The sequence below is a fragment of the Chaetura pelagica genome, unplaced genomic scaffold, assembly GCF_000747805.2.
Source record: "Chaetura pelagica isolate M959 unplaced genomic scaffold, ChaPel_1.0 scaffold142, whole genome shotgun sequence".
Lineage (NCBI taxonomy): Eukaryota > Metazoa > Chordata > Aves > Apodiformes > Apodidae > Chaetura > Chaetura pelagica.
In genome coordinates this window covers 5947090-5970669 of record NW_009952973.1, presented here as the reverse complement: position 1 = coordinate 5970669, position 23580 = coordinate 5947090, and the positions used below count along the sequence as shown (strand labels likewise).

Genomic DNA, 23580 nt, shown 5'->3' with positions numbered 1-23580 from the left:
TCTAATTTATACATTTAGCTTGTAGCTTCTGTACAACGATAACACAAATAGGATGTCTAATTCTTATAGTGCTTTTCTGTAGAAGTATTTATACTGAAGAATACTTATATTCACTTCAAATTTGCAATGTCACTTCATTTGAAGGTCCCAGTGGAGTTTTATCCTTGTATTTTAGCTCTTAAAATAATTCTAAACAATTCTGGCAGTAGTAGAAAAAAGGCTCATGGGTACTTAGCTTGGTTTTCTAATTTCTAAATAGTTTAAATGCTAAGCCTGTAAAATAACTTGTGTATAAATAACTTATGTATAACTTGAGTTTAAATGAACAAAGAATACTAGTTTTCCCTTGGGAAATAGCTTTAATTTAAAAAGAAAATAATGGACGTTTTATGTAACTCTCAGCTGGGAATGCATTTGTTAGCAAAATAGCTTTTTGGTGCTTTGAAAATTTAGTTCTACTTAAGCTACAGGCTCAATAAGAAGTCAGCACACAGCCAATTTCTGTGTAAGAACTAAGCCTCAGATGCACCTAGCTTGGCAGGGTTAGAAAATAAAAGACTGTAAATTGAGTTCTTGTAAAATGTGTCTCACAAAAAATGAATGTGTGCAAGACAGCAGTTGTGGGTATTTTCTTCTCCCTGCTGCTCCCATGGGGTATAAGATGCTGATTAGTGTGTAGACACCACTGTAGACACTGAAGGCCCGGCTTTTGTGTATCAGGTTCCCAGAGCTTCAGTTGTTTGTTTGGCTGGGTTTTTTTGCTATATTTCTAGAAAGGAAGCTTTGTTCTGCTTCCCCATTGTTGTAGATTCATTTTCTCTTGGCTCTAGGCTACACCATGGAAGAATAGTGAAGCTGCTGATTTTGATCCATAGATTTTTCACTTTGACATTGAATTATCCTCTTCCCCCTTCTTGTAGACTGGGAAGCCTCAGTGCTGTGCTTTAGCCACTCAGAGTGTCATTGCCAGGGTGCCTCCAGACCTACACCAGGTGCTCCGGTACTGTGGAGAAGGTCACCCTTCTCCAACTTGGCTGCTCAGAAGACCTAACCAAAGGGCCCTCCCGAGCCTTTTTCCTACCCCAGGAGCAGTGTTCTATACACTTTTCTATATAAAGGGGTGAGTTATTCCTCAGACATGTTCAGCCTCCTCTGCACACACACATCTAAGGGTGCCTTTTGTATGTACTAAGTTTCTAAGCTCTAAGTTTCTTTTGCGTGACACCAGGATCTGTGCTGTTGTTGCTACTTCTCTATTTTGAAATAACTTTTCTTAGGCTTCAGCTTTTCTTTTGACCCTTACATTCCAATTTGGCTATAGGAACATTCATTAAGACTTGGGTGCTTTATTGTGCTTTTCTGGAGCGGATTGGGGAAGGAGTTCATTGAGATGAACCTCCTTCACTTCAGGTGTTTGATTAAGCCTTCTGTCCATGGTAGAGCTTCCTCTGCCCTCAAAGAGATGCTTGCCAATAAAGCTGTCACTGGTTTCAATGAGTGAATGTTTTCCTGATGCAATCAGGAGTGTTTTTTAAAGAGAGGAGAGATCACCAAGATATTGTGACTATGTGTCATAGAAGAAAAGTATCAGATTGTAATGTTAGGACACTGATCATTTTATGCAAAACCACAACATGAAAAGCTCTATATCCCATTACTAGGTAACAACAGTTCTGGGACCAACTCCTGTCTTGGGGTCTCCTTATCACTGTAGTTTTTGTTTTTCCAGATCATGCAGCTTTCTGCTTCAAAGGGACAGTAAAGAATGAAAAAGAGGAAGGACCATAACTTTTAAACACCTGCCTCCTAAAAAGTGTGGTGTGTCTATGCACCATGCCATACACATTACTTCAGAGTTCTGAAAACTGTTCTCTAATCTTTTTAACTTTGTAACTCCGAAGGGGTATTCTAGGAACATTTTGTACTTTTCATACGGTATATTTTAAGCTTAGATTCTGCTAACTTTGAGTTTTATTTGCATTACTTGAACACCAAGAACTATTCAGCTGTTAGAAAGTGCATTGATATTTGTCTTAAAGGTTTTTACCATGCATAAAAGGGAAAAACAGTGTTGTTCTGTAGATTCACCTTCTGGCCACATCCCAAAATCAGAGAGAAGTAACTACGTGAAGATAAACTGTTAAGTGGCAGAAGGGAACAAGGAATATGTTCACAAAAAATCAGTGTAGATAAGCCAGTGTCTTTGCATTGCTGGTAAGCTCCCTCACTAGTTCTTGCTGTCCTTCCTGTCAGGATCTGTCACTGTGAGGGAGATGATGAAAGTCCCCTCATCACACCATGTCGCTGCACAGGGACCCTGCGCTTTGTCCATCAGGCCTGCCTGCACCAGTGGATTAAGAGCTCAGACACACGCTGTTGTGAACTCTGCAAGTACGACTTTATAATGGAGACCAAGCTCAAACCTCTTCGGAAGGTATGGTGCTTTTGAATTACACTCAACTGTCAAATGGCCAGAACTGCTGCTCAAAACACTAGCACAATTAAAGATAGATCTGCCTGTCCAAAATGGTCTTATGTTTGCTGTTAAATCAGTTCTAGTGATTTTATTTCTACATTTAAGTTAGTTAATTTACCATAGCAGAGGATTTCACTAAAGGCTGTCTTGCACCAAACGTGCAATCTAAATGCACAAGTAATAAGTTTTTTGTATTTAGAACTTTTTTTATTGGCTGGTCTATTTATTTTTAAGCCACAAAGAAGCCTTACACACCATATTTTCCTCGTGAATAACATAGACAGGTTCACCCCTTAATTTTTACGTTGAACCTGTAACTTCTGGTTAAAAATGACTCTTGTACCAACATGGAGACAGCAATTATGAAGTAACACAGTCAATCAATTTAGCTGCATCTGTTCTAACTGTTACACTTGTGTGCAAATTAATCACTCGTACATTAAGATTAGTTAATGGAATCTAAACTACAGGGCAACCTTGCATCCTGAAAGTCAAATATGCTCATCTCTTTTCCAGGATAAATCAATTTAATGGTACATCAGTTGTCAGTATAGGGAAGGTGAAGAGTTTATTAAGCATATGTGGGATTTGTTTTCTTTGGAGTAAATAATTTTTCCTCTGATTTTTCTCTAAAAATGCTCTCATTCTTTTTGGCTTTTGTTGCATCTTTGAGGTTTGTGTCTATCTAGAACAGGACAAGTTTTTATTTAAAATACATTTCAGTGTGAGAGCCCTTGAAAATCACAAAGAAACTATTGGCCTTTAACAAGCATATGCATATGTTGATGTTTTGATGGCAAAAGGCATCCTGGTTTTGTCAGCTTTGCATGGGTAGCAGTTCAGAGGAGGTGAGCAAATGAAATTCCATCTCATTCCCCTTCCAGAACAATTATCTAGTAGGTCCCTGGTGATAAACCACTTTTGAAGAGAGAATTGGAATTGATTTGACATGCAAGGCTTGTGATAGGAAAGGACACAGTTCTCAAGTGCCAGGTAGATCTTGCCAGATAGACTGGAAATTGAAACAGATGTAAATAAAAAACTGATAACTAAAAACTAAATTATATTGACTTAGCTTTTAGTAATTGCAGATAAATTTTAGCTAGTGTGACAGGTAGAAGATAATTGTATAAAATCCCCTGCCTGTAGCACACCTTTTGGGATTGTTTTCCTTATGTGTTTCTATTTTCAAGGCAAGTTGCTTCACCTTTCCATCTAACAAATACACTTGCAACAGACACTTTTCCCAAGAGAATATACAGATATCTGTATTTTTTTAAAAAGCCTCTTCCTGCTTTTGTTTGAAAATAGATTGTCTTTAAAAAAACTGGGAATAAAATTTATAGCATCCACGGAGAATAGCAGTGAAAAATGTGCATAGCGGTTGACACCAGAAGTAGGTGTTTTAACCTGTATCATCATCATTGCTGCCCCATACTGCTCCCCCTCCTTTTTTTTTCTTTTTTTTTTTTGTAAATTAAAACAAATTAATTGTAATACTGAAAGATTTAGAGTGATAATGTAATTCTTGCAACTCTGTATCTTCTTAATTGAATGATTACCATCTTTTTCAAAGTTTCCAAAGTTTTCAAGTTAAAACCAGTTACCCTTTTTACATTTATAGCATTTGATTGTGACCCCTTTTCACATGTTAGATTAAACTAAATTATATCATGCCTAATGAGTGTATGCAGCACCATCACCATTGTTCACAAACTTATGAAACAGAATTTATGAAGCATTTTATGAAAAGCTGTATTGAAAACCAAGCATTTTGAGACCTGTAGCAAAGACAAGGTAAGGAAAGAAAAAGTAATCAAGAGACCTGCCAGGTAAGTACAGCTGACTAGTAATGTTTTGTCCAGACATCTTTGGTAAAAATCATTGGAAGTGCTGTGTTGTCAAAACCTATGTATTTTGCAAAAGTGGAAAATTCCAAGGAAACACTGTCAAATTTTTTGCAAGTTTTTACAGACCCCAGATCCTCAGCTATGGGCCATTCCCTAGTAGTTCAGATTTTCAGAAGACAGCGTGACGACTGGTTACCAGAGATCAAAGTGCTGACAGACAGGAAGCTCAGAAAGCTGAACCTCTCCACAATCCTGTTTCCTTATTGTGGCATCTGAAAATAACTACAGAGACTCTAGGACTTCCAGATGTTCTCGAGGGCTTTAGGTTTTGCTAAGGCTTGGCTATGCACTAGGCCCTGAGAGCCTTCCATCTGCAGCACTAAGTCTGGCCTGGCAGCAGTGTATTAAAATTTCCAAAATCTCCAAAGGATGGAAAACAAAGAATTCTGTGGTTGTAATGGCAGGGATATTAGTAGCAGGGGCAGTTTTATATCTGAAAATGATGCAATTCTTGTCAGCCTTGCCACATGCTGAGTGGAAACAGCAAAAATAACAAACAAAAAAACAGGTTAATTTTGTTAATAAACTTTGAGGAATTCTGCAAGTGTATTTAATTTCAGTATTTCCTAAAAAACAGACCCAAAACTTAACTTTATTTTAAAAAAATATTCAGATATTTCCCCTAAAGTGAAAGTTTCTGGCCAGCTCCAGAAGATGCCATTGCCATTAGACCTGGGTTTGAAATGGCATTCTACAAGTGAAAGGATCACATCTCTTAAGCAGTTTTGATTTTTATTCTCTACCTTAGCCATGATGTGTGATTCTGTAGTTTGGCTCTTGAGTGTGCATTGCTTCATTATGATGTATTTTATCATACTTTTGAAACATTCCAACTGCTGGTCTCCTGAACGGAAAAATTACAGATCTCAGAACTTAATTACTGGTAGCTATACTTTTGTTTTTGCAGTATCACAAAAGCAGAATTTAAATATAAAACAAACTATTTAATTCAATTAGTGAGTTACTATCTTTATTCATGCCTCAGTCTTTTGGGTTCCCTTCAGGTTTCCTAATAGATTTTTATCAAAGTCTAGGGTTTTATAGCAAAATAATATTAATATGTTGTGTTACACAGCTCTTAGCACCCACAAGTGACAATGTGCAGCATACTAAGTTAACATAAATCAATCTACCTTATTAAATCAACAGGCTTGTGCCAATGTGTAACAGTTATTTAATTACAGAATCCTTGAAAGCACCAGACACCAAATAAAACTTAGTTTAATCATTTTAGTGAGTCTTTGTATTGTAGTAATCCTTTTAAGCATTGATCAACAGGCATTGCAACAAGTCTATTGGATAAGAAGGAGCTGTGTAACCAGTTAAGATGTTCAGTTTGAGCCAAGAGGAAACTTGTGGGATGATGCCCAGCTGCAAGGCAGAGAAATCAGCAAATCCACTGGCTCCTTAAAAAAAAAGTGAGGGGAGTCACAGAAGCAACAGAAGAAAATTGGAATGCTGCTTTGAGAGCTGTGGTAGACAAAAGGAAAGTCTAAAGTGAATCTTTAAGTCCTTAATGTTTCATTCTGGACCAGGGACACATTTACTTCTCCCTTTGTTGGAGTTAAATCTGTATATAGGGTAACTTTTTTTTAGAAAACAGTTATCACCTGTCCTACTCTAAAATCAGTTGTTAGAGCTCATAGTTAAAGTGTGAGAGCCAGATTCAGCTCTGTTCTTTGTGCTTGTGTCCTATACAAGGTGTAAATCTTACAAAATATGACTGCCTGGAGGAATTAATTCATAACTGGATGCCTTGTGGATGCATCTTTTTTGATAAAATCTGGTAGTATGCACGATGAATTCAGTGACGGCAAAACATATAAAGAGTGTTGATTTGTTGTTGGCTTAGTGCTAGCTGGGTAATTCATCTTTACATTCCTTATTTAAGAATATGGTGTTCACTGCTGAAAGTGATATAGGCAGCAGAGACATCTTTATGAAATCCTGTTATAAAATCAAAAGTGGCCACCAGAGTAGACTCTCAGAAGCAGAAGTGACCTGAAGAGTCTTCCAGGCAAAAAAAAAAAAAAAAAAAGGAACTTTGGGCACTCATTACTGTAACGCTTGCTGTTTACTTCTTATTAACCTGTGCTGTGAAGTATGAACCATCTGGTCTTTTCAACAGTTTTCTAATAAGGCTCATGATAAGAAGTGATAGCTAATACTGCATAGGTCAGGTGACATCGACTTGCTGTGGGATTAGTTCTCCTTTAACACAATTTAGTGAATATTTTGCAATCCTTAACACAGAATAAGATCCTACATTTCCTTTTGACTTCTGGTGCAGCGGCACAGCGTTGTCAAGGCAACCTGCTTCTGTGTTTTCTTTCTTCCAGTAAACTGTCTCAAAACATCACTAGCCACAAATTGTTCCTTGTAATATGTGAGGTCACACACTTCACTGGTATGCACAAAGGCACAAAGCTGTTACTTTCTTATTGGCTGTCATGTCATTATAGCAAATAACTATTGTGCTCAAGGGGGAAAGTGTACATTCAAGCTTTTAAAGTAAAAAAATAAATAAATCCATCTCTCATTTATTGTGATGTCTCGAGGATGCAAGGGGCTACTTTGTTCAGACAGCTGTATTCCTAATTTTTGAGAGACATTAATAAAGCATTACTGCTAATTTATGCATATATAGATAATCTGCTGTAGATTGCATTTTATGCTGTAACAAGAGTAACAGATCTTACCTTTCTCATAGAGGTAGAATTTGGGTTAGATTTCCATCCCCAAATCTCTTTCTCTGCCATTCAACGCAGCTTTTATTCACTCAGCTGTTCCAATTCCCATGGACGTCCGACAAGAGATGCTGATCTCTCCTGCCTCATACCTTGAAACCATCATAACATACCCTTAGGCTTACAAAAAAAAACATTTTTCTGTGGTACTTCACATGGACACGCCCATGTGCAGCATCCTTCCTGAAGGGGGAACAAATTGGTTTTATTGTCATTGCTTTCAAATTGCATTCTTTTAAGAAGTGAACAAAATATCTTCTACCAGAAAATTAAATGGAAGAAATTTCTTCTTCTAATTAGCTGCTAGTAACCAAACTTGCTAATTCTGCTGCTTGGTAGCATTTACAAAAGCAAAGGGAATTCAGGAGATTGTCCAGCTCTGGGTATTAATGATGTTACCCATTATGGTAGAGAACCAAGAATGTGAGCTCTAGGAGGTACAAATCCTTCTGTTCTTTCTGAGACTGAAATAAACAGTTGGTCTGAGCTGTTTTACAGATGCAACTTGCATCAAAAGTTTTAACGTTCACATTACTTAAAGGGTCCTACCCTATCCTGCAGGTCATCAGCCTCAGTTATTTTTTAAGTATTTGGGGTTTCCTTTTCATTTTTTTTAATTTCAACCCTTTTACCATTTCACTTTTACAGCTTGGCCTCATTAATAGTTATAATGAGGAGGTGCTGGGTAACTGAAGCATTGAAAATAATTAAGAGAATCTCTTGATACTGTCTTTACAACTAAAAAAATGTAAATGAAATGGTGCCCTGCCACAAAATGTATCACTATTAATGTAAAATTTAAAGAGCACAATCAACCCAAGCACTGACCTAAACTAGTCGTTATTATTCATGGACTTTTGTAAAAATGACATTTTTACTGTTTAGTTTTGAAGCTAGGGATTTTGCCAGCTCTAATGGGAGTAGGCTGCTATTCATGATCTGATTAATGTATGTATTAATCTCTCACATAACTAACAAATACAATTTTACAGAGGTTATTTGTCTAAAATTTATTTTGTGTGGGAACTGCTGATGTGAGGATGATTTGATCTGAGTTTTAGTCTACAGCCTGACTGCTTGTTGGTGTAACACAAGCAAAAAAATGGCTTCTCTTGAATATAGTGATAACAGTACAGTATGTAATGTAAATTATGATAAAATGGGGTATTTACCAGGTTACCCAGTATATTTTATGATTTTGCATGTTAATTTAATTTTATTTCCATAGCATTTTATTAAAATTACTGGGGGAAAAAAAATTTCCTCCAGGAATTAAGATCTTTATTCATCTGCTCTAATTTGTATGTGGCAAAATTGGAACGTGTGGCATTTGTTGGAGGTCTTTCAGAATGACAAGCTTCCCTCAGCTCTTTGCCAGAGCTCTAGGCTGTAGTTTTGTTTTAATTACTGTAGCCTTTCCTCAGCACAAATTTCCTCTATTTCATTTTTATTTAATTGGATCAAAAGAGTCTCTCTTGTGGGAAAACTAGCAGAGAAGGTAACTAGCTAGATATGGTTAAACAAATACATATTTTAAAGTACCAGGGTTTTGATATGCAAGGACATTTAAACTGAGCCACGTCTTCGTAACAATTCAGACTGACTTGGTTAAGAGAATCTCAGCAGTTGAATTACGTTGACTTTTGGAAATGACTGCTCTCTGTTTCCAGTCAGCTGTAATTCTTTTCTTGCAAGGCTCCTCAGCACACAAAGGTGCCTTTGTACCCTTCCTTCCTCCACTTCCGGCTTTACGTCTCTCCATTCCTGTTACGAACCATGGTGCTGAAGGGCCTTGGTCTGCACTGATGTAATACATGCTTCTGTAGGCCAGGTTGCACAGTAAGTTCTCCCGGTAAATGGCTTTAGATTTTCAGTCTGTAAAATACAAATTAGAACTCTAAGGAATTTTACATATTGAAAAGAGTGTTTAAATTACTAAGGTGTCAAGAGGAGGAATTCAGGACATGATCAGTGAACAAAACAGACCAAGCACTTTTAGTACAAAGCAGTAATGAGGATTTTCATGCTTGCACTGGTATAAGAGAAGACAAACTTAGGTGAAAAATATTTTCTGGGTGGAAAATCTAATATTCTGTTTTAACTCCTGGAGAGGATTCTGTACATTGTTTATAACTACAGGTAAATAAATATAAAGTGTATTTGTTGGTTCAGCTTTTCAGGTGTCACTATTTATGTTTCATCAGCTGTAATTTGGAAATGCATGTTTCAAGATACTTCTCAGCAGTGTCTACAATTTGATTTTGCAGAAGTTAAGCAATGAGAAGGTGGCTCAAGTAAAGACTAAGAAAACTGTGTTCATGCATTATAGCTGTGTCTGAGGATACAGGTGTATCTGAGGTTCTTCAGATAAATTTTACTTTAATTGGACAGAACGGAAGAAAATGGAGAACACATGAGACCATATTACAGGCTGTTGATTTTCCAACATGTTGCTATCCACCTTTCTTTCTAATTTCTTTCCCATTATCCCAGCTTTCTGACCACATCCATCATGCTATTTAAGAGCTGAATACATTCAGATGAGTGGAGGGAGCTCATCTGAGCTCCCTCCTTTGGTATTCAAAGACACAGACTTGGTCATAGTCTTAGTATGGCTCCTGTACTGGAGGAAAGAACTTGTGGTTGCTTTGACCCTGGCACAGTCCCATCTCAAATCCAGCACTGAACATGTGTCACGGCTGCTTTTGTGTTGCCCATAAGGTGCAGACCACAAAATGCAGGACCCCAACCTGCTTTGGTTGGAAAGTCAAATCTCAGCTTAACTAGCCTTGCAGGAAAATTATGATGATAAAATTATGCAAATTATGTGCTTTTTGAGGTGGTGGTTCGATTGTTTGAATTTATTTGTGTGTGTGTGTGTAAGCTAGTGTTGTTTGAGAGCTAGACTGTGATTTAAAGGCATTTGATTGTGGAGGAAAATGTCATGCCTTCAATTAGATGTGCTGCTCTTTTGGAAAGACAGAGTAGACAGAGGCAGGAGACAAGCTGCACAGAGAATAAAAGTGACACACAAACTAGATCCATTAAATGGATAGAATAATTGCAGAAATACTGCAGGGAGAGCAGGTAACAGTAGCAGCTGCTTCTATTCTTGACTGACTGTGATAGAAGTTAGTGGAGAGAGATTCCACACCTGTTTTTCTTGCTTCTTTATGGTTTGGCCAAAAGTAGCACGATTATTGAATTAACTAATAAAGGTATATGCCCAGGCCCCTAATGTAAATCTTTTTTAGAGTTCTAGATGTGTACCAGACATTCCCCATTGTTTTTACAAGCTTGGCATTATGGTGAGTGTTAACTTCTGATCAGTGATTTTATGTTTTGCCCACAGTTTATCTGTCAGGATCATCTTATCTATAATGTAGCTGATGCGTACTTTACTAGGAGACAATGATCCTTTTTTTAAACAGTTTACACACAGGGCAAGAAAAGAAATAGCTCAGGATAGTACCAGAAGCTGATTATGTAGACCTCTGTTGAAAAAAGAATAGGTTAATGTTGTCTGCATTCAAAGAGCATGCTTGGAAAGTAAACACTTTGTGAAGTACTTTTGCGTTCTATGTATTGATGTAAAATAATGTCTAGCAGATGGGTGTTAGGAAGATGTGCCCAGTGTGGACAGATTATGTTATAATTACTTGCCAAGGGTTTCTTGCACGTTTCTCTGAAGCATCTGGTATTGGCCTCTCTCCGAGACAAAGCATTGGATGAGAGGGACATGTGTTCTGACTATTCCTTTGTTTCCAAAGTACAGCATTTTTTATTTTTGTGTTGGGATGATTATGATCGAGGTACTGAAGTTTTTCTACTAGGGAAATGACAAGTATTCTCAATAGTACTTCCAGATGGCAAAAGCAGCTACTTCATTTTAGAAATTATCTTCTCAAATTACTTCATACCTCTATTTTACGCATTTTAAGGGTCTGCTAATTGATGACATACACAGCTAAAACCTGCATACGTTTGTGAAGTGCTCTTTTGACTGTCACTTTAAAAAGAAATGTAGCATAGTCCTGATTTTGATAAAACTTAATTACTTGTTCTTTGCAGATGATAACCTTAAGGTGTTTATTGAAGTGATATTTTTAATTATGTAGTTCTTTTATTACTCTATGCATGCTTATCACACATAAAAGAGAATTAAAGTTTGTCTTTAGAAATTGACCCATTTCTGGTTCAGTTTTAAACTTGCAGTAGATCTTTTAAGTGCACCACAAGCATTAATTTGAATTCCAGCCAGGTTTGTTTAATGTCACCTAGGAGCAGAAATAGATTTGATGTAAACTTCAGACAAGTTTGCTAGAGGAGTTGTAGCAGCTCATCTACTGAGCTCCCTAAATCAAGATAAGGTTGTGCAAAGGTGTGGCCATATGATGCACCATATGACATGGGATTTTAAAATATATTTTATTTTTGTGTTCAGTGGCTGATATAGCAGGGGTCTAGGTGTCATCTTCTATTCTCAATCCTTAGAAAAGTTTCTCCTTTAGGCTTTATCGTTTGACAAAAGGCAATGACAACTCTGTGTTCCATGTTTTCTATTAACCTTCTCAGTTCTTCCTTTCTGAACGCGCTCTGTATATATTTGGGGAAAAGAACGCGGAAGAGGTGTTTTCATGGCCCAAACCCTTCTCTTTTGAGCCGTCAGACCTGGCATATTCTGTCTGACTGTATGAGGGGCACTTCTTGTCTTGGTGCAGGATGCTGTGAGGTATGCCTTGTCCTCCTTTAAGATGCAGTCCCTCAGGTACAGGCTGTAACCACATGTTGTTTAGATGGCGTAAAGTTGTCCAAAATGCTTATCTTCAAATGACAAGGTTTGAAGTCTCATCGTGATCAACACTTCATATCTGCATGAGGCTATTTTGTTCTCCAGATTCATGGAGCCCTGTAATCCTTTATTACTATTATTTCTTCCTCCACCACCCACTGCACAAATTTAATTCCTGCAATCTACCACTGCAGTGTCTTTCCTCCACCTGGTAGGTTGATGGTAGTGAACAGTTTACTGTGAAGCCTGGGCCAATTAGTGCTGCAACAAGTGGCCATAAAAACCCTCTGTAAACCACAGAAAATAAATAGCTCTGAGCTACATGTTTAGACTACTGACATCGCTTTACTGCTCAGCTCAGTTCATCATACACTGCTCCACTTAAGAGGCTTTTTTCAAAAGTGCTGGCTAGGTCCTTCAGGCCTGGTTTCAGATAAGATGTTTTTCAGTGTACTTCTGGACTGCATGCATAATGCAGTTTCTACAACAGCCCTTAGTAATAATTTTAGCTTTCATTTTGCAGGCATGAGTATTTCAAGCTAGAGGTTGGCTCAAAGTATTTCATTAGGTTGTAGAGATAATTCAGAAAATGTTACATGATGACTTTAGTTGTAGATGAGAATCTAACTTTTAAGTTTATACTGCTGGGCTCATCTACAGCCTCTTGAACATTAGATACAGATAAATCACCCATAAAGCAAAAAAGTAGATACTAAGTCACTCTCCTGAACAGAAGTCAGTTAATGGTGACAGATAAATGTTGCCATCTACAAAAAGTTTTCACCTCCAGTGTTCCCCCAGATTACCTTCTCTGTTTCTCTTCCAAATCTATCAGTCCACTGATAGCAACATGCCTTGGTCTTTGTTTCCAACATTAGACCAAATGTATAACTTATAGAATCATAGAATCATAGAATCATAGAATCTTAGGGGCTGGAAGGGACCTCGAGAGATCATCTAGTCCAACCCCCCTGCCAGAGCAGGGTCACCTAGAGTACATCACACAGGAACTCATCCAGGTGGGTTTTGAATGTCTCCAGTGAGGGAGACTCCACAACCTCCCTGGGCAGTCTGTTCCAGTGCTCTGTCACTCTCACAGTAAAAAAATTTTTTCGGATATTCACCTTGAACTTCCTATGCTCCAATTTACACCCATTACCCCTTGTCCTATCACTGGTCATCACTGAGAAAAGCCTAACTCCGTCCCCCTGACACTCACCCCTTACATATTTGTAAACATTGATGAGGTCACCCCTCAGTCTCCTTTTCTCCAAGCTAAAGAGACCCAGCTCCCTCAGCCTTTCCTCATAAGGGAGATGTTCCACTCCCCTAATCATCTTCGTAGCTCTGCGCTGGACTCTTTCGAGCAGTTCCCTGTCCTTTTTGAACTGAGGGGCCCAGAACTGGACACAATACTCCAGATGTGGCCTCACCAATGCAGAATAGAGGGGGAGGAGAACCTCTCTTGACCTACTAACCACACCCTTTCTAATGCACCCCAGGATGCCATTGGCCTTCTTGGCCACAAGGGCACATTGCTGGCTCATGGTCATCCTCCTGTCTACCAGGACCCCCAGGTCTCTTTCACCTACACTACTCTCCAGCAGTTCAGCCCCCAACCTGTACTGGGACATGGTGTTGTTCTTCCCCAAATGTAAAACTCTGCACTTCCCCTTGTTGAATTTCATCATGTTTCTCCCCGCCCAATTCTCCAACCTATCTAAGTCTCTCTGAATGGCAGCACAGCCTTCTGGTGTGTCAGCCACTCCTCCCAGCTTAGTGTCATCAGCAAACTTGCTGAGGGTACATTCTATACCCTCATCCAGGTCGTTGATGAAGATGTTGAACAACACCGGTCCCAGTACCGACCCCTGTGGGACTCCACTAGTCACACACCTCCAACCAGATTCTGCCCCATTGACTACAACTCTCTGACTCCTTCCTTTCAACCAGTTCCTAATCCACCTCACTTCCTGATCACCAAACCCATACCTGATCAACTTTTCTACAAGGATGCTGTGGGAGACGGTGTCAAATGCTTTACTGAAATCAAGATAAACCACAGAAGGAAGTTCTTCCAGCTGTGGGTGCTGTTTACATTACATTTGTTGTAATTTTTTTGCTCAATGATGGATAAGGAGAAAAACGTCAGTATGGCAAAAAATACTTAATATGAGCATGTCTAGAGCATATTCACCTGCCAGGCCTCCTTACAAGAAATTCTTACAAATGAGGTTCCTGAAAACACTTAGGGTTTAAAATTCCAAGCATTCGTAACATGTTGCAAAGCAGCCCATTAACTGCACCTTCAGTTTGGCATCCTGAGTGAGGAACCCCTGTAGGAGACAGACCTTCTGTTGTAAAGATACAAACCTGTGAACCTTCAGTAGATACGGAGTTTGTTCAGGAAATCTGCATAGGCAACATTTTGTGGGCAAAGTGACAGAAGATTAGTGCTAGCAGGATGCAACATGTGGACACAAAATGAGGATGGGGCAGACAGACAGTAAATCCACAGTCCTGAAGGTGGGAAAAAGGAAGAGAAGTTTGCAGAGTGCTGTTCTGTGGTGTGATAACAGCTTTTGTGAAGCGTTGGTTCTGCACTGAGCCATCATGAAACCACTTTGCAGAAAGCTCAATGTATAGGAGGAAATTAAAATTGCAGATATACTTCCCTCTATGAGGAGAGGCTGTACTGGGATCTCTAGAATATGAAGCAGCATGCCCACATCCACAGACAATCTGTTTTCAGAAGATATTTAAAAAAAAATAAATCTCTATTTGTTTGTTGTATATTGATTAACTGAGCTTTTGAAAGAAGTGATGTTCAGGGAGGCAAATTTTAGTCCTTTAAAATAAATATCAGGCATTTTCTCAGACTACAGAAAAGGGAAGTGGTTAGCTACATATGATTTAGATGTTCCCTGTGAGAAGGCACTTTTTTTTTTCCTCCTTTTTAAATCCTTTTTCTCTTTCCCCAGAGGACTCAAGACTATATTTCGTAATTGCAAGAGTGGGTTATGAAATCAGTAACTGCTCCCTTTAAGTTTCAGAGCAAGTTGGTCTTTAAGAAACAAAACTAAAACATCGGAACAGGGTATGGTTTTACAGCTGACACTTTCAAGATTATTACAAACTTCTCTGGCAGTAAAGCACAGGAATTCAGGCTGAGGTGCATGTCATGTTTTAGAAGCAGCTGTAAGTAGTAGTTAGGGTGGGAGGAGTGTTTCTGATCACATTTACAATCAATCCAACTTTCCTTTGAGACTTAGTTCATTTTGGCGTTTGGGTAGGAACCTCTGAGGCAGGTAGATAGTCTCCTACCACCCTCCAGTGGTTTGCAGAGCACAGTACAAGTTTAATGTTCAGAAAACTTATTCAGAAAATAAAAAGGTGGTTGTGGGATACATATTGTTGCATTGTGGATTTGTTTGGTGAGTGGTGTAAAAGGTTTTGTGGTTGTTAGATGTTACAAAATCTTTTAGAATACCTGTTCTTTGGAGGATAATGATATTCGTGCAGTTGTTGGCATTTGCAGGACATTAAACCATCTGCATCTGTAATGGTTTCCAGTCTGTGTGCATATAGCTGCCAGGATTAAGGAATCTGTGGGTGGTGACAGTTGGATGTGTGACAGTTGGATGTATGACAGTGAAGGGGTGCTTCAGAGGAGGCTGAGCAAAAACCACAGTGCTTGTCTATCCATTTAATGACTCAGTCACTTTGAAGTCTTATAAATGTCTTCTCTGGCTGTTACAGTCTTCCATTTCCTTCTTTCTTTCCTTCCACTCTCTAGAGCACCTTAGGTGTATTAACATAGAAGTTTCCAAGGAAAATTGCATCTGGGCACTTAACTTTTGTGTTACTTTTCTCTTCTTGGTGGCATCTGATGTTCTGTCCTTGGCACGTCAGTGTCATCAACCTGATGGTTGTACATTTTTCTAGATCACTGATGAAGATAATAAAATATGATGCAATTTATTTTTATTTTGCCATCCTGCATTGTATGTAGAGGGCCATGAGAATTGCAGGAGCTTCAAAATACAGCAGGGGTGGTTCTGTCAGTTGTTAAGGAGGCATTAATGTGCTGCGTGACTTGGTAGCAACTGCCAAACTTACCCACCCAACTTTTGGTTGTATCTAGTCCTGGACTACAAGGAACAGGTAGAAGGGGCTGATGCTTTCACTGCTCAATGTATTGTCTCATAGCCTTTGCTGTGAACTTTTCACATAACTGCTTTTATCCAAGCAAGTCTGTGCTGACATCAACAGCTAAATTTTAGATTTCAGCCTACTGCAAAAATCCTAAAGTAGTGAATTTCACTTTTCTGCTCCAGGGTAATTTAAATTGCTGACTTATATACTAACATCACTCATTTGGTAGAATGTGACTAATCACACTCTACTCTCTGTTCAGCCAAGCTAAAACATGAGTAGAACAAGAAAATTATGTCAGCTACCACAGGGATCACCAGGAGTAGAGCACAAAGTTTAATTGTATTTCCCTTTCTGAGTTCAGCCCATCATGGCTGAATTAGAGGGCTGGAACTGCAACTAGGGAAAAGCAAAACTGAAGTGCAGATTTGGGGAACACTAAGAGCTGTAAAATGCTCCCAGGTACTCTGATTCCCCTGTTTCCATCCATGTGAGCAGGAGTCACTCCTTGGTCCTTCTTCCCTTCTTGTATCCCAGCTTGGAGTGCAAGGTGCTCTGCACAGTCTTCTGGTTTCATAACCACCCATGCCCTGGTGGCTTCTCCAGTCTTCCTGCCAACCAGCTTATTTTGGTCTGGTAATGTGTAGATAGAATAGAAACAGTTATGTTGTCTTATGGGAAAAGAAGAAGAGGTGTCAGAGAGCAGAAGGAGAGGCCAGTAGGCCTTGGCTTTCTGGCTGGATTTGATCACAGGATGTCTGCAAAATAAGGCCTCCTTTAGCCTGTTTTCACTAGTTCCCTCTCATGAGACACCTTTCTTGTAAATCTCAGCACAAGTTGGTGAGGTAATTCATTTACCAATCCTACCTGTTAGTAATTTGTTTTTGTCTTTGTTTGTTTGTTTGTTTTTAATCTTCCTACAAAATGTTTACTTTTAGTGTAATGGGACCAGCATTATTCTTCCTTGTTTGTAAAATTCCATACCAAAAAAAAAAAAGCTTTCTTTGACTGGGCATTCAGGTCAACACTCTAAGGCTTTCACTTATGTTACAGAGAGTAAAATGTCTATAATGGGGCTACAGGTTTACATAGCAATGAAAATTAAACATATCATTTTGTCTCCAGTAGACCAAAGAGCATAGCATCAGAGTTGAGATTACATGAAATTATATTAAATGTTTGAAAACACAGTTCATTCTTCTTTAGGTTCGGCATCGATCTCCCACAAAGCACCCAAAGCTAAGTGAAGGGGTTAAGGTAAAATCTTTTCTTCCATGTGGACAAAGACAACTTTTTCTTTGGAAAGAAAGCCTGTTGCAAGGCTTGAATTGAATTTTCACTGCAAAAAGGATGAAAGTCTCCAGGTCAAATGCTGAGTAGCCTTGTGACTGTAATTCTATGGTAAGACTGTGCTGATAATGGCAGAGTCTATCTGGTCTGATGGCTGAATGCTACCTTCATGAACTACAATGAATATAACATTCTGGGGTTTTATTACTTTTTTTTAATGCCTCCTAGTTTTCCAAACTGCTTTATAGACTCCAGCAACCTTGCTTTTCATGCCTAAGTACGTGTCTCTGAAGCGATGTATCAGCTGGGAAATTAACTTCTAACTGTCTCCTTTCGTATTACTCAGGAAATATTTCAGTTCTTCTAAACAGTTATTTAAGCCTTGTGTTCATAAAATTCTGGCAAGGGCTAGAAAATGCTAAAGAGATTGTGTTTTGAGGCGAGAGCTCTGAAATGTGCAAGCTTTAACTGCTATTAAAGAATGAAACTTGTTTGGCCCAGGATGCGCTGCTCTAGAAGCAGCATTCCTGAGTTAGCCTCCTGGGGACCTTGCACTGATACTCCTCACTTTTTACTGCATTTGTGTTCTGTGGACATGTGACCAGACAGCAAAATGTGTTCAGACTCAAAGAAAAGCCATGTTGGTTCAGGTAACAGTCCAAGCATCTATCTTAGATGCCTTCTAACCAACACTAGCCATAATTCTGGGAAATCTGACAAAAAAACCCACAAGCCAGAAAACCAAAGCCACGCACATACCTTCAAAGCAAGGTGTGCCACCTCAGTGCTCTGAAGTGCCCCGTGGTTTTGATCCAGCCCTGGCGCCATGAATCTATTTATTAGGAAGGTAACAAGGGTCCGTGGAGGTGGAGCAGCTGCTCTTCTGCCGTGGCTGGAATGCTGGAGCAGTTGAGTCCTGCATGAGCACGGCGGCAGGGAGGTGGCACTGTGGTGTTGTGGTTTGTGCTTGTTCCGTTCATCTGATGCTAGCGACCGACTCAGATTATTCATCCGAACTGAGGCGTTTTACTTTTCAATGTCGTCTTCTTTCATCTGTTTTCAAAGGCAGGCATTTTAGTTGGGAAGGGCTTTATTTTAAAGAAGTGCCGAATAAAAAAAGTCCTCCCAAGCCGGATTAAAAAAATCGCCTCAAGATTTGCATTGTTCACATGCAGAGAACAGCCCAGTGCATTTTAAAATAGCCTTAATTTAAGCTAGGATTTAGTGCCATAATTCAGGAACGTGTGCCTGGAAGTTCCTTCTTGCATTACTGAGGCTATTTGCTTTCACATACAATCACTTGCACATAATCATCTTTTCAAGTTTATTGAATTTAACCCTCTATGTAGTTGCATTTCTTATGCTTTTATTCTGTGGAGAGGACATTCCACAACTGCATTCCTTTAATTTTAAGCAACTGAGAATAGCTAAGAATAGTTTTAAGTATTACAAGATAATGTTTGGGATTTTTTTCTTCTCTCATCACCAGAAGTGTGCATTAGGTAAAGTTGAAATAAAGACACAGCTTTTTACCTATGTATTAACATATTGTGGCTGTAGTTGCGATGAAATTAGATGTCATTTGCAAGCAGACAGAAACAGAACTCTTAATATCTCTGATACTGAGCAAATGAGATCATAGTGAATTTATAGTGACATTGTACATACTTCTGTCTGGTCTATTATAAAAATAAAATGAGTTGGTAATACAATTACGGCATTTTTTTTTGGTAGAAAGAGCCAGAATCACCTCATCAGTTTGTTGTAAAATTTCACAAGTCTGATTAATTTTTTAATAACTTTTTTTTTTTTTTTAATTTTTTTTAAATTGCAGTGGGAGAAACTACAGATGACAACAAGCGAGAGGAGGAAAATAGTTTGTTCAGTCACATTCCATGTAATTGCAATTACTTGTGTTGTTTGGTCGTTGTACGTTTTAATTGATAGAACCGCTGAGGAAATTAAACAAGGCAATGATAATGGTAAGTGTCTTTTATCTTCTTCAGTCTTGTTGATGATCCAGTGGATGGATGTGAGATTCTTTTCTTAAGTAAGAGCTCACTGATACATGGCTACATCAAATGCTTTAATGCAGAAGTAATGAATGCACCAGTGTTAAAAGCTTACAGATAGACCCTGCAGATAGACCTCTACTTAGTGTAATCATTACAACAGCTTAACTAGCCTGCTGGTGCTTCTTAGGTTAATCTCTCATTATCTAGATATTTCTAAAGCTCAGACAAAAAAAAAGATGAGTCAAATTCAACCAGCTCGGTGCAAGTTTAGGTCATAAAACAGGAATTTATATATATTACCCACTTGAACTTCAGGATCCTCTAAAAGACAATAGAGCCCTTTCATCAATAAGCTTCCTAGTGCAGACTTCCAAGAGACTATGTTCCAGTTGTGTTAGTCCTTCGTGTGGGATTTAAGTTGCATGGAAAGCCATTCCTGTGTCCTGTCAAATAGAATTTCACTGTCGATGTTCTTATTTCGGTTTATTGTGAGGGTGGTCAAAGGCTGCAAGGGAGAGGTCATGGAGTCTCCATTCTGTGGAGATACTGGAAACCCAACTGGACATGTGTAACAAAATGCATGTATAACATAAGTAGGTTTGGTTACTGTATGTGGAAACTATATTGCCAGCTGAACTACTGTTTTCCATTTCAAATCTATTTGGTCTTAAATTCATATGTAATCATAATGAAGAGGATAAGAAGCTTTTGAGTTTTGATCTGAATTTGCTTTAAAAATTAGACAGTAGAGGGACAATGGTCTCCAGCTTTGTGCTATACTCTGAAGTTATAAAACCAGAACAAAATAGACAGAGCTTTGTGACTTGCTAGTTATATACATATTTGCTGATACTTTTGATGCTTTGCCTTCTAGCCTATGAGAGGAAAATATGTAAGAAGCCCCAGTAAGTCACAGATGACTGTATAATAGAAAGTCTTGTTTTGCATTATTTCTAAATGAGTAACCCTGTTACTTATCTGAAAAATTGGCCCCGACGACAGGACTAGGAATGGCTTTGCATTTCTGTTTATGAGTACAACTATATCACCCTACTTACTAAAAAGGGGAAAGGTATATCTGTGGATGATCTGAATTTACACAACAAAACAGCTACCATGAATTTTTGTTCTTACACAGAATGTATAAGAATCACATTGATTCATTCTGATAGGCTCAAAAATTATTTACGATTTGTACAAAATTCAGTGTTCGCCAGATGTCATGGATGATTCTCCACACTAAAAAACGGACTAAGGGATGCCTTGGATCTACTTAGAACATGTAAAAATAAGTTTTTGTGAAGAGATCTCTTTTTCCTAAAAATTTCCAAGGGGTGGTAGGCCAGGAAGTACTTTTACAGAATCAAACATGGGTTTTTGGGGAGGCAGGAGAGGGGTGACACAAACGTACTTTGCTTTTCTCTTTTAATTATCTCTGTTTAAATGGCAAATGCCAGAAAAAAAACCCAACAACAATTTATTGGAAGAAAACAATTTATTAAAATATGTTGAGAAGGAGGGAAGATTGACAGCCCAGAATAATAATAGTACTGTTTGCAAATATTGTGTAAGTTTAAAAATTCCTTTTTTAAATGTATCTCAAAATATTTAAAGGGTTGTTTGGTTTTTTTTCTTCATATGAAAACATTTGATTCAAGTATATAGAAGTGTATACCTCTTAATTGGCAAACCTGTCTACAAAAAAGATAATGTAAAATCTTCTAGAATTTATATGGCATTAGTGGTAGGGAATCAATTTTCACATAGATATGCTCCTCTTGAAGAATGAGGTCTAGGCTTAGCTGAACTTGGCTCCTCTAATAAAGCTCATGTCTGTGAAAATACAGCAATCCTGGAATATACTGAAAGGTACAAAATTCACTGTGCCATACCAGTTAAGGAAAAAAATTATGCTTTCTGTATTATAGTGGAAGAAGCAGCAGAAGCACATCTTTACTGCTAAGAGGTGAAAGGAGCCCTGAAGGAAAGCTGAGCCGTTTATTCAGCCTCTCTTTTTCTGAGCTCAGTTCTCCAGCTGTGACTTGCTTGTTCTAAGTGTTGTTACCCACTGATGGGGCTTACTCAGATGCAAAACATGCTGTTTTCATAATTAAAAGAAAGAAAGAGACGGTGATTTTTCAAAACAGTTATTAAAGGGAAAAACAAAACAAGCAAAACAACCCCACATCACTGAGTATGACACCTTAGCAAATAATTCTTTTTTAATAACTTTTATCCCAGGATCAGGGGATTGAAGAAAGGCTTGATAAACATTTTGTGAACAAATTTTAACAAATATAAAATTATTTATCCCTGGCAAGTTCAATTAACCAGAGTAATAGTGGTTAGGGAGATCATGGAGTGATTTGCATGGTCTTTGTATGCTTTAATTTTCCTGCAAATTAAAAAAAAATAAATTAATAATTGGCTTGCACCATCGCTTGACATTGTTACCATTTCAAAGTCCTACTGAACTGTTACAGTGACAGGGAAAACTACAGCTACTTCAAACATTTTGTGTGCTTTTGCAATCACTAATACTCTATTGGTCTCTGTTTATTTAACCCAGTTCTTATGTGTTTAACAGAAAAGGGGATGCTCAGATTCATGAGACTCACACAGGTGGCTAAAAGCAAAGACTTGCTTTTTGAGGAGTCCAGGTTACCAAGTCGAGGAGTCGAGGCTGGCTCCTCACCAAAGCTCTTCTGCTGAGTCCCAAAGGAACACTGATTACTTTCCTGCCTGAGGCAAAAATTTCTCCCCTGTATAAAATTCACATGTATTACCAAGTTATGATAAATCACCAGTGGTTGAATACTGCATCTGTAAGGCACCTTAAGTCCTACACTCTGTGAACAAAGCATTACTCAAAGACCTTCCATGTAGGATCAACAAACCTGTTCAGAGCGATGGGTTAAGCACTGATGGAGAGGTCTGACTCTGGTGTATAGCATTTTTTATGTGATGAGGCAATTTTATTTGATGAGGGGAAAGCTGGTAGATGTACCTTTATGTTGGGCTACTGCATGGTTGAAAAAAGCAGATGCAGTGGTATGGATTAATGAGGAGGCTGTTCTTCATACAATATTAATTTATTCTGTTAAAATCTCAAGACCATATATAAGCCAAGGCTAATAATTTTAACATTATTTATATCATAACCGGCTTCAAATACTTTCACCTCTAGCCTTCTTGTGTTAGCAGATACATATTTTTCTGTGAATATCAATATGATTAAGAACAGATACACCTAAAACTGTAAAGTTACTTCTTAGTACATAAGAATGTAAGTTTTGCTTTTTGATATAGGTGTATTTGGGGGAAGGAGGGGTGTTATTTGTTGCACAGTCAGCAAGAAAATGAAGGCAGGAGATAAGAGCCCATTCCACTAGTTTTTTTTACTATACCCGGGCTTCACGATGAAGCTAGGACCAGGTGATAATATTGTAAATGTTGGTGTTCCAGGTAACCTAAACAGTGTCATGCTTCTAGCATGATTTAAAAAAGCAGCTGTTGAAGGTATGCATCTTTTTTGATATAGTGTTATCTCGCTTTTGGTACTTGTGTTTTTGCTTAAGCAAGCTATTGAATATGGGGATATTATCAAAGAACAGTAAAATGTTTTGCTTTTGACTATATCAAGTATTATGCTTATTTTCTATGAATGGCCTTGAATATCTTACTTGAAATGCTTATTTCTTGTTATTGTAGGGGGCAGATGTAGTTTCTTGGCTGGCCTATGGCATAGGAAACAGCTGCTGTTTTATACTTGAGCCACAACTGCCTTAACAGCATGTACTCACCTGGGCATTCTGAGCAAGTGGCTTCACTACAAAACATTCTATACACACTTTATAGCCATAATAATAAATGTCAATTATTTTACTTCCAAGGTGTCCTTGAATGGCCGTTTTGGACAAAACTCGTTGTGGTGGCCATAGGATTCACAGGGGGCCTGGTCTTCATGTACGTGCAGTGTAAGGTTTATGTTCAGCTGTGGCGCAGGTTGAAAGCCTACAACAGAGTGATCTTTGTTCAGAACTGCCCAGAAACCGCCAAAAAAATGGAGGAGAAGAACTCTTCAAGCACTCAGACCTCGGAAGTCAAGGATGCAGTGGTGGTGCCAGTAGCACAGACAGGTACAAACTCTCAGCTGGCAGCTGAAGAAACGTCGTCTGAGGTCATGCCAGTTTGA

General features: G+C 38.4%; 1 protein-coding gene across 1 annotated transcript in view; it reads left to right on the top strand.

Moving 5' to 3' along the window:
• MARCH1 (membrane-associated ring finger (C3HC4) 1, E3 ubiquitin protein ligase) overlaps nucleotides 1–23580 on the top strand; it is an 84163-nt gene extending 60583 nt beyond the window's left edge. The window contains exons 4-6 of the mRNA XM_009995926.1: nucleotides 2254–2434; nucleotides 19205–19352; nucleotides 23279–23580. Coding sequence (XP_009994228.1) covers nucleotides 2254–2434; nucleotides 19205–19352; nucleotides 23279–23580 — 631 coding nt within the window. The remainder of the gene's footprint in view (nucleotides 1–2253; nucleotides 2435–19204; nucleotides 19353–23278) is intronic.